This window comes from Amphiura filiformis, chromosome 9 (genome assembly GCF_039555335.1).
Source record: "Amphiura filiformis chromosome 9, Afil_fr2py, whole genome shotgun sequence".
NCBI lineage: Eukaryota > Metazoa > Echinodermata > Ophiuroidea > Amphilepidida > Amphiuridae > Amphiura > Amphiura filiformis.
In genome coordinates this window covers 30,997,301-31,009,309 of record NC_092636.1, presented here as the reverse complement: position 1 = coordinate 31,009,309, position 12,009 = coordinate 30,997,301, and the positions used below count along the sequence as shown (strand labels likewise).

At 35.9% G+C, this 12,009-nt stretch overlaps 1 protein-coding gene across 1 annotated transcript in view; it reads left to right on the top strand.

The window, feature by feature from the left end:
- Positions 1-11,449, top strand: part of LOC140160858 (Na(+)/citrate cotransporter-like) — a 93,757-nt gene extending 82,308 nt beyond the window's left edge. Inside the window, exons 6-13 of the mRNA XM_072184181.1 lie at positions 1,962-2,081; positions 2,633-2,731; positions 4,548-4,652; positions 5,001-5,098; positions 6,566-6,681; positions 8,010-8,171; positions 8,743-8,880; positions 9,171-11,449. Of these exons, the coding sequence (XP_072040282.1) occupies positions 1,962-2,081; positions 2,633-2,731; positions 4,548-4,652; positions 5,001-5,098; positions 6,566-6,681; positions 8,010-8,171; positions 8,743-8,880; positions 9,171-9,338 (1,006 nt within the window). The 3' untranslated portion in view covers positions 9,339-11,449. The remainder of the gene's footprint in view (positions 1-1,961; positions 2,082-2,632; positions 2,732-4,547; positions 4,653-5,000; positions 5,099-6,565; positions 6,682-8,009; positions 8,172-8,742; positions 8,881-9,170) is intronic.
- The last annotated feature ends 560 nt before the right edge of the window (positions 11,450-12,009 follow it).

Here is a 12,009-nt window from a genome sequence, read left to right as displayed (position 1 = left end):
TGACTAGATATTTGCGTTAATTTCATGATACGTGTAAAACGCATTGAAAACGCCAAATTGCAGTCATAAAATATATAATATTAGTAAATCACCCAATCGAATGTTAACGTAGGTATGTGGAAAAGAACTGCAATAACAATAACAAACTATGTGCCCAAAGAGTTGTCTTTGGCATGTCGCTTTTTTGAAATATGACCAAAAATATCAAATTTTGGAAAAACGCCCCAAAATTTAAAACAAACACGAACCTTCCAAAATAAATATATATTAGCACTCGGCGGCCCAGTCACTACCTGCCGCTGTGATTTGAGGTAACTCATTGCTTCCCCTCTCCAGATACCGGAACTTCAAGGTCGCTCATACCCCAGCCCTTAACCTCGTATTGAATTGAGTGTGAAAGAGATAAAGCACAGTCAATTACTTAATTGGTTTTGAAACTGCTTTGAAAATATGTTGAAATTGATATGAAGATAAAAATGAATACTTGTTTATCATTCAAGAACTGCTTTATAGTTATAATGTAACTAAAGAAAGAAAGCGTTAATTTTTTTTTTCCATAGGCAGTATGTAAATGTACGTGTAGGTTTTTGTATGTGTATTTGTGTCGCTAAGGGGGTGTCTGTGCGTAGGGGGTTCGTTTTCAATGGTGGCGCAGTACGTGTGTCTACCTGTATAAAGATCAGAGAAAAATGTGTATATCGAGTACTTTGATAATGTCACACACATACCATTTTCGCCTCGAAAACATTGTATAACAAAAACGTTGTCACATGCATTCTGTTGTCTTATCGGTTCTGGAACACAATGTGTCACAAAATGATGACACATGCTTACTTTGGCTTTATTCCTAGAACGCTGTATATAACAAAACGTAGTCAAAGACATTTTCTTTACCTGTTCCTGGAACAACTTATGACAACGCACTTTGTATCACCAAACATTTGCAGATACATATAGAGTTGGCGAAATGCGGTAAAAGCACAAATACAACGTCTAGAGGTTTATAGAGGATTATCTATTCAAATCATTCTGCCATAAAGCCTCTAGATGTCGGAAAAGTCTATAGTGAGCAATAAATTATAAACGAAAATACGTGTATTTAAGAACAATAGTTTTCACATTTTCTCACAGACTACAACATTACCTCCTATGTATTATCTAATTAAAAGACCAATAATTGGAAATCCAATTTGGTTTGGGCAAAAAACACGCGATATGTTGTTGAAAATTAATGATTGGATTAGATCAAAATAATGTTATGTTTCAAACGTCAAGCTTATATACTTTTGTGTGTGCTCATGACGTAAAAAAATCAATTTGGGAAATGGCGTTCTATAAAAAGTTTTCGTATAAATAGTCTGTTTTTACTGGAGAGAGAAGTGTAGCATACTTCTGGAACAATATATCATGTGCACATATATTTTTAGTAGAACATGTCGTAAATTGCGTCTGGTAAGAAAGGGGGTAGGGAAGAGTGGAGGGAGGGCCTTGGAAGTGGATAGGGAGGTGCAGTGGCTGTAGCCAAGGGAGAAAGACAGCTCCTCATGGAACATCTTGCCCTCCTGCTTGACCCTCCCACTGTTGGATGCTGGCCGCCATGATACTTTACGTTTATAGACCTTTTTGCCCATTTTTGTCAATGTGAAAATCGACTCTCCCCATGCCCTCTTAAAAGAAAAAACTCAGACAACGCCACTAGGGAGGGGGAAATTGGAGTTTGAGAGAGCGAGGATAGATGGAGGGAGGGGAGAATATGGTATATTCTTGTATGGGCCTATTTGTTATCATACGGAAGGAAGGAGAGAAGGAAGTAAGGAACGAAAAGAAAGAAAGAAAGAAAGAAAGAAAGGAAGACAGGAAGGAAGGAAGGAAGAAAAGAAAAGAAAAGAAAGGCGACAATTTTAAAAGTTACTGAAAAATGTATCTGATCTAACACTATTTATTTTTCATTTTCTACCCAGTCTCTTTGGAACAGCCACGGGAGTCAACTTTGGCACCTATATGCTGTATGCGTTCCCTTGTATGATCGTATGCTTGGCACTCACATGGATTTGGTTACAAATTTATTACCTTGATAGATGGTAAGAAACTAGAAAAAAGAACATGTAAAAAGCTGTAAAAGCGTGTGTCTCTAACTGATAAACCTTGGTAAACAAACAAACAAACAAGCAAACAAACATACATACCAATGTGTAAGGACACCACGAATGCGTTAAGACACATACATTATGCCTCAATCTAACAAGAGGTGAAAGACTAAAACCAGCCATAATGTGCATTAGTTGTGAAATGCAGTCATTTCCATGTGAAGTACTCTAGTAGGGGCTGATGCAGACAAGATGTCATTGTGGCATGACCAAAGAATCAATCATAAAACATGTTGATCAGAAACGCACGTTGGCAGCAGACATGTGTTCGCAGCAAACCATATTAAAAATATTAGTTCAAGTTGGTGAATTCAAACTCCAGTGGTTGAACAGTGTACGCACATTGATGTTTTATTGCAACTGTTTGCAAAATTGTTAAAACGCTGTTGAAATACTCTTTTTATATTGATATGTTATCATGGCTGACATTCCACCCCTGTCTTGGTAAGATAAAATATTTCAGTAATAAGTTGTGCTCATTGCAGGTGCTGTCCAGGGTCTCGTGGCAAACCCAGAACACCAGAACAGAATGCTCGAGCCACTGCGTATATCAAAAAGGCGCACAAACAACTAGGGCCGATGAGGTAAGGGCTGGTGGCTTATGTCTCAAATAATTGTGTTATTTATGGTAAAAATGTACTATATAAATATTATGTAAGTTAACATAAGACTATATGGTAAGATTTTATCTCTATCAGTGTATTCATACAAGCGAATTTGGTATTACAGGCCAATTAAAAAATATTAAATTCAAGTCTTTATTACTTAAGTAAAATGTTTAACAAGTGTATATAGTCAGCATGAATCACTTGAATGTATTTTTGTGTAACTCCAGGGATCTAACCCCTCAGAATCTTAAATAAAAAAGGGCCTCGTCGTTTTCCTGGCATATGCTGAAAACTGCTAGCAATGTCAATTTTACGTGCTTTGACAATTTAGCAGCAACAACAAAAAAAGCACCTCCCTCCCTCCTCACTTTTTCAAAAAGGTGGTGACGTGAAACGGCTTTTTAAACTTTATTTTTGAGAGTACAAAACGTGATAATGTACCTGGATATGGCATATACCTGTTCCGGAAAATTTTCTATTTTGCCTAACTATGTGCGATATCAAATCATGTTGGAATAATGAGTTTTGAGTTTGCTATGTAATATTAATGTCTATAGGAATACACTGAAAGCCAAACTGGAGTCCAGGTGACTCTAAAAGTAGAGTCCAGCCACTCTGCGACTCTATGTCTAAAATGACTCCATATTTGGAGTCATTTGACTCCCTTGAAGAGTCATACATTTCTTGACTCCCCTGAAGAGTCACTGTTGATGACTCTACACAGGAGTCATCTGCCTCCCAATATAGATTCATTTTAGACATAGAGTCGCGTAGTGGCTGGACTCTGCTCCTAGAGTAACCCAGACTCCATTAATAGAGTCACCCTGACTCCATTACAGGGTCACTCCGACTGTCCGAAAAAAGACAAAATAAAGATACACATAGATGTACATCAAGATAAAATTTTAAAGTATAGACCTACCGGAATAGGAGACTTTACCACTTTACTATGAGTTTCACGCCATTGGCGATTGTCAGACGACACGATGGAGAAAAATCGGCTTGACCGCCATCCCCTTGGAATGGGAGAATATACATTCCATGTCAAGAGCCAAGTAATTACAGAGTCTGACTCCCTTGAAGAGTCATAAATTTCTTGACTCCGTCGACGACTCTGAATGTAGAGTCAATTGACTCTCCTGTAATAATCAGGTGACTCCTTTGGAGAGTCAGTGCTAGTTTACTCCACTTATAGAGTCACTTGACTCCATTCTGGCTATCAGTGTACATGTGGTTATGTAATATTAATGGTATTTTTTATACATATTGTTGTAAAATTATTTTTAAGCATTGTATCTAAATTTAAATTCAATTTTAATAGTGTGTATTTGAATGTATGTAGTATTTGAAAAACTTTTTTGAGTAATGTAAATGTTGTATTGATCCCTGGGCCTCAAGGAAGAACAGATGATTAATTGTGTTTTCAACTGATTGAGTGTCCCAGGTTAAAGAAGAAATAAAACAAACAAACACACAAACAAACATGGATATCACAAACGAATGCAACATATTTCATACATGTTATAATGCCGCCACTGGTGTTGCAACTCCATTAATGATGATTCCTATTCACTCGCATATAAATACATCTGAATTTCTGTTGCCAACTTCATATTGGTTTTTACATTTGCTTTTACATTAACGTGATTGAGGCGTCGTGACTTTTCAGACTCGTGATTTGTTATTCGTGGCGCCTTCCATCAGTTTCTGTATATCATTACTTTCGTAACTCATTCATTGAGTTAAACATGAAATTCAATACGTCTTGTTTTTTTGCATTTACAAATGGCAGCTACGCAGAGATAGTGGTATTCATACATCTGTGTGCCATTGCTCTCCTGTGGTTAACTAGAGATCCTCAGTTCGTACCGGGATGGGCCATATTTTTTAGGAAGGGGTAAGTAGTAGGTTTATTAGTTCGTCGTGTTTTTTAAACGTACATTTCATAGGCTAGTAGATAATACCAAAACTATCCTTGACCGGAAAGTTGCGTATTATTGTTTTAATTGCATTTGAGCATTATGCATGTAGAAAACAAAGGATAGACTATGGTGACAAATTGGCACACTTGGGCAATTTGAGAATTCATAAATGTAAACATTCTTCACAATCATTTGACTTCACATTGTACGCCAAACGTACGACTGCTTTATCATGTTTATAAAGCCCGAGAATGAGATAAAACATTTAAAAAACAATAAATGAATAAATCTAATAATGTTCTTACTTGATTGTCATTACACAGTTACGTAACTGATTCTACAGCGGGGATGATTGTGGCACTCTCGCTTTTCCTGTTCCCGTCTAAGCCTCCGAAATTCATCTGTGGTTATGGAAATGAAGGTAACACACAATTAAATAGGTTTTGTCAAGTTTACGATACTAGCAATACATTACCTGTTTAGGTATTCTAATCGAACTTCCAGATTTGAATATTATGTTCAAATCTGCAAAAGGTGTAAAAACGCGTTCCTGAGAAACCAAAACGCCCAGGAGTTTTTTTGTTTTCGAACCCATCCAGAGACAAACAGCAATACGAATTACAATAATTGTAGCTGGACAATAGATTACATTTAGGCTGGAATGACAAAAACGTGAAAAGTCAGTTGAATACTGCATGGTGGTGATAAATACAAAAACAACGTGAACAAAAACAACAAACACACACAACTGTCTAACTTTCTCCTGGAGTCAAACCTGGTGTTCCGTAACTCAGCTTATCTGAAATCTGCAGCATATGTATTTTTCTGCAATTCACATCATTAGGAAACGAATTTGGAGAAAACCTGTTAATAAAATACTATCCTGATCCACCAGCCTGGGTGGTTCACGCTCCATTAATTTCAGATGATTGAGCTCAGTAATACATCAAAGAATGTCTTCCAATTCATGAAAACAAATAGATAATCAGTTTATCGGATTAAAAACTTAGAGGAAGGTCTTGCTGCTCAGCGAGTGTTTGTAATTATCAGAAGGTTTTCTCCAAATTCATTCTCTAATGTGTTCATGTAAGAAACACAGGAGAGTTAACAGAATTATATAATTGAGATAATCTCGTAATCCTGTCGCATCTATTCATAGATCGCTTTGCACTGTAGAATTGGAAATATTTCCAATGTTTCTATAGAGAATTTGTTGAACACATGAAATGCGTGTGTTAAAGACCTGCTACTTGGTTGGGATACTACATGTGAATATTACAAGAAAGTAATTGATAACTTGTAAAATTCCCCCAAATCCGCTCTTTTTTGTAAATAATTTCTAAAGGAGAGATTTTTTTATGATGATTGTTGATTATCATTTATTTGAATTTTGTATGCATTTTCCTGTCATTTCATGTAAACACAATAAAGATATTCTGATAATTATAAATATTCTCTATCATAGATAATAGAAGCTGAAAGTGACGATAATTTGCCATTGAACTTGAGTCATATTAATCTATGACGCATGGCATCATGGGCATGGTGATATAAAAGTACACTAACCTTTCCCTAAAAAGAGCCACCTGCAACTTGGCTATCCCACCCATCCCGGGTTCAAAACACATTGTGGTTAAGTCTAAATAGGGTGATTGAACGGTGTCGCACATAATTATTTTGTTTGAGCATAGCTGGATCGAACACTTCTTCCTTGTATCGTCACTGCATGTAGTACATCCCGGGGTAGTGCACGAAATAAGCAAAATCATCAAGAACTATTCGGACCTTAGTCAACTTAACGGCCCAGAACTCAAATTGTTTTAATGTGACACCGGTCCACATCTGCAACACGCGTATAACATAGCAGTTTTGAATAACTTTTACACAGAAAATGAAGACAAAAAGGTCAAGTCCCTCTTGGAATGGCACGTCGTCTCTCACAAGATGGCATGGGATGTCGTTTTCTTGCTTGGAGGTGGCTTCGCCCTAGCTGAAGGTTGCAAAGTAAGTCCATTCAGCTTTTTTAGTATTACATGCAATTTCGTATTACCTTGCTCAGCCATGTTAGTTCTATGTATGAAATTTAATAGACGCTTCTAAATATAAACACAGCCAAATTAAAAAGTCGCCACTAATTCCATCCCCATTTAATAAGAGTCTGATGAGTTTATGGCAAAATAATTTATATAATAATTTTCTATACACTTTACTTCGAAGGTTGATACCAAATTTGATATCAAAAGTTTAATCATCGTGAGCATAGGAACAGTTGTTTGGAAACTCGTGCAATTTTGAAAATGACAAATTACGAATTGACCACGCAAAAGCCAATGCATGGTATCAGCTTATTATGTGGCCCGAAGCAACCCGTACAGGAATCATTATACACTTGCCTGCGCAATTGTGTCACATATCAATTACTTATTAATTAGACCACGTTAGATAGATACTACAGTTCTTGTTTACATATAACTGCTTTTCATTTAGGCTCGGTTTGCAAGCGGCTAGTTTCTTTTATATTACTCATACAAAGTTTCTTGTCATTTGATTGGCCAATTACTATTGATTATTTCTGCTATTTTTAGTGGCCAGCTGCAAAAGGACTATTGCATTCCGCGGAAAGATATCATTTAGATATCTTTTAATTTATTTTGTTGGTGATTTATAAAATTAAGTGGAAGCAAGAGAACTTATTTATGTGTTATATAAAACAAATATTGAATGTTTTTATTCGTTCAATGGAAAGAATATTTGATATTTCCATTCGGTGCAATATGAACTGTTCCGTTCAACTCGGCAAAGCCTCGTTGAATGGAACAGTCCATATTTCACCTTATGAAAATATTCTTACCATTGAACTCATAAACATTCATTATTTGGATACTATTTATACTAACCATAGAATTTGTCACGAGGCAGCAATTGCAGTTAGTAGAGATGAATCATTTCATTACATTGCTCTTCAGTCCGTTGTGATAATGTTGTCAATAAATACGTCAGAATAAACTCTTAATAACTAACCTTACCATTTTAATGCATCAAATGGGATATTCCAGTTGAAGTCTATACACCCCCTATATGGAAGACATGATCTTAATCTTCCACACAGGGAATGTAAATTTCAAATGGGGTTATCTAAAAGGGTTACTCCATTTGAAATCAATACCCAACTGGAACAGCCCAATGTAGTGAAATATGGCATGGGACAAAACTCACAAGCCTTTCTAATAGCTTTCATTTTAGACTGCACAATGTAGGTTTGTACCATATTTACAAAAAGAGATTCCGTTTTACCACCCAAATATCTTCATATCTTATTTTTCTTTCCATAGCAATCTGGTTTATCGGATTGGCTCGGAGCACAGTTGACAATTCTGGGTGTTTTCTCCCCAGAGGTCATGGCACTATTGATATCTATAATTGTTGCTTTCTTCAGCAATGTTACCAGTAACACATCGACTGCTGCTATATTTCTGCCTATTCTTGCCGCACTTGTAAGTACATTCAAACAAACAATATTAACAAAGCTAACAAAGGATTGGAAAGAAATGCCTATAATGTGTTTTTTCAAACAATACACAGACAGTGTTCCGTATTATGTATATCCGTACACCACAAACCCCCAAATACCAACATATTCTTACCTACCCTTTTGCCCTCACCAAGTCATCATTCCATGCCCTCACCCCACACACACCCTCTCACTCTATTCCATGAAGAATCTTAATTTTAATTGCAATTTTAAAACTGTTGCGATTTGTTAGTTCACAGCATCTTGAGAATTCAAATATCACAGATACACTTTTGTAGGTCCTGGTTCTTGAGTTATGTTGTAAAGACGGCTGAAACATCAACACTTGTAAAACGTACATAACTCATTAACAACAATAGATCAAGCAAGTTTTCAAAATATATGATTTGTAGAATGAACTTTTGCAAAACATTAAAGTGTTATTTTTCAATAATATATGGATTTAGATAATGAAAGTCGATTTTTTGGTTACTTCGACCAACAATACATCGTCTACCCTAAATGTACCTCTTATTATGACTTCCTTACCACAGAGTACCAGTCTTGGAGTGAATCCTCTATTCCTGATGATTTCAGCTGCCATTGCCTGCTCGTTTGCATTCTTGCTTCCAGTGGCAACACCGCCAAACGCCATCGCATTTACTTGTGGTTTTGTGACAGTTTTTGATATGGTAAGGAAAAGTTTATAGAAGTCAATAGAAACATAATCTTAAAACTGTGGTGATGGTCAAACTAGTTAAGGGTAAGGGCTAAGACAAGGAGTAGGGTTGAGTTTTCAGACGAATGACACTTCAGACTATCGACTTGTAACAGGAGATCTTATTCTATTTTACTTTACAAATTACATGCATCAAAAACGTTGAAATATTAAATATTTAAGCAAAGTGCTGTTGTAATTATTATTTTTCAAATAGGTTAAAGTTGATATCTAATCCAATTGCCTTTTGTTACTCTCAAACAGGTTAAAGCTGGTATTGTATTGAATGTATTGTGCATCTTAGTTTCGAACGCAAGTATCAATACACTTGGAGTGTGGATCTTTGACGTCAAAACGTTCCCTGATTGGGCAAAAGAACTTGCAACGACAGCCACGCCAGAGGTTCTACTAAACGTCACTGCCGCTATTTAATTGTACCAAATAGTATTACAGTACTACACGTTGAATCTTAATCATTGTGTCAAGCTTATAAAAACTACCTTTTGCTTCCTTGAGTTACGAAGGTTGGCAATATCGACAAACATCAAGCAGGTCATCAATTTTCTGGCCCAATTTGTCAATGATGGTTTATCAGTTGCAGAAAAAGATATTTCTTAAAATTTGACAAATAGTGGTTTTGACGTATATGTCACAATTGTTTTTCTTCATATCTTTTGTATATTATGCATTAATCACTTTTAGTGTGTTTTGAGTACTAGACTTCGACAGGCGTGTGTTAATTTCCGTAGTGCATGAAATTTGTATATAAATAAAATTTAATATGTACAAGTTTCATGAAAGCAGAACTATTATCAATATAGTTGTGCAAAGCCTTGAGGTCATACTGTTTGATGGGAATTCTATTCAATTATTTTTTGGTGATATACGACCTTGTCACAGGTTATCACTCAACTGAAAACCTTGCTTCTTCTTTCACGAAGTTGCTACCGTTGGTGGCCCTAGATGCTGATCGACCAACGTAGTCCTTGTTGGGCTGACTACTAATGGTTTGATAATATGAATAGTCTCCTCATATCAGATAATTCTTAACGTCATTAAGTTGTCGATCTCGAATGTAAATAATAGATTTTCTGTTTTTATAGTTTGTTTATATCTAAACCTTATTTATTATTTATATCAATATTGTATATGTGTATTTAATCGACCACACAATCTAAACAGATTGTTTGTGTGTTTTTACCAAAGATTCAGAAACGATATTGTAAATAGCCTTGTCCGAGTCTCTTTAAGCGTTCCTCCCGTATGATCAGCACAACCCGACAAGAGTGCGTAGATATTGAGCCACTCAATGTGCGTTGAGTGTTAAGAGCTCAGTCGTCGGATGATATAGAGGAGGGATGAAAACTTCTTAGGAAGCCTTGAACAAAGCTATATTGTTGAAAGAAGTTTCTTATACACTTCATGTTTGATGTTTTATTCTTTTATATAAATGTACATATGTTAAGTAATCCGCACCTGAAGGACCTGAATCAGTGTAGTAAACATTGCGTCTTGGTATGTAGAATTCAAATGTTTGTTCTATTTGTACGTCACAGATGAACGGAGTACTTTTCCTGGGTACTTTTGTCGAAATGCGAAAAAATGACGTGAAATTTGCTGTTCTAATGATCAGCAACGGTCTAAACCTTATGCTTGGTGTGTGACCATGTGTTTATGTGCTGATGTATGTCTTGACCTTTCCGTTTTCCTATAATCAAAATATTTATTTTCATACTTTATTTCCTTCTGGAACTCAATACTGCAAGTGCTGCACTCAGTACGTTTGTTATTGCAAATTGGGGGCGCATTGTACAGAAATTTACCATAGATATTTATTTTTGAGTTATAGAGTATTATGCCCTGTTTATATCCAAATAGATCGCGTGTTGACCAAACCAATTTCAGGGTTCGTCTTATTTAAAATTGTGCGAACAATATTTTGAAGTGCAACTTTGTACAGCATGCTAAGAGTTATTGTATATTTTTCATTTCAGAAATCTCAATAAAAAGAGATTTTCAGGCAAATGGTGTGTTTCCCGAACAAGTGTTATTCCTGAATGAAAAACATACGTTATTCTGAAGGGGCGTTATTCCGGTTATGCTTAACTCGGAATAAAACCCCTTTTGCTCAATTCTGAATAACGCTCCTTCGGAATAACGGTAGGCACCGTTTTGATCTAACTGGTTCCTTTTCTTAGAGAAGCCATAACACCTTGTTGACAATTGTGGCGTTTCATTCAGTTGGACTAACACCACTAAATTACATACATTTAGTCTTTACATGTGATACAAATAAGGACGTACAGTCCTTTAAGCAGAAACCCTGTCCAGTACTGCACCATTTCCCTCCTGCGTCCTAAAACACTTTTGTATAACTAATTTATGTACGTTACATGGCATCTTCGTCATGAAATATTGCACTATATATAATGTGTTTACATCACTTGATGTTCGAATGGATTTAAATAGCTCGCAGATATCAACTTATTATTTGGATTTCTGTCGATGCTATGTGGAAATGGTATCGCAGTCTGCTGCATATATAAACAAAAACAAAAAAAAATCTGTTTTAAATGATTGTCATTCTGTCGTTAATGAAGTTGGTCTAATAACTATGTGATTTACCACAGTGCGCAAAAGAATTAACGTACCATTATGTATATCCTAAATAAAGGCAGATATGTCAAAATTTAAACAAACAGCCAATAACTGAATTCTTTAGCTCTGATTTAAGACCTCATTTGTTGAAATTGGTTGAGAATTAACGAAATGGTGATCTAAAATCGGAAGAAGGAACGAAATCAAAAGTTGCACTTTCATGATCTAATCAATGTCAGCACGACGCTAGTTTTAATTAGTTGTTGTTGAATGTGCTAATCTCTTGTTCGACAACGCTTTGTGTACAAATCAATAGGGCATGCAAAGTAATGGAGCAAACTGCAACTTTTGAATTTTCATCTTCCCTGGTTTTTGGATCATCGTGTCTTTATTTCTTGAACGATTTCAACGAATGAGAATTGTACTGTCTTTCTGTAGGATATACAGGGCCCCGGTACAGGGGGGAATACAACTGGTAGCTTAATTGTTTTTGCGCAATGTATAA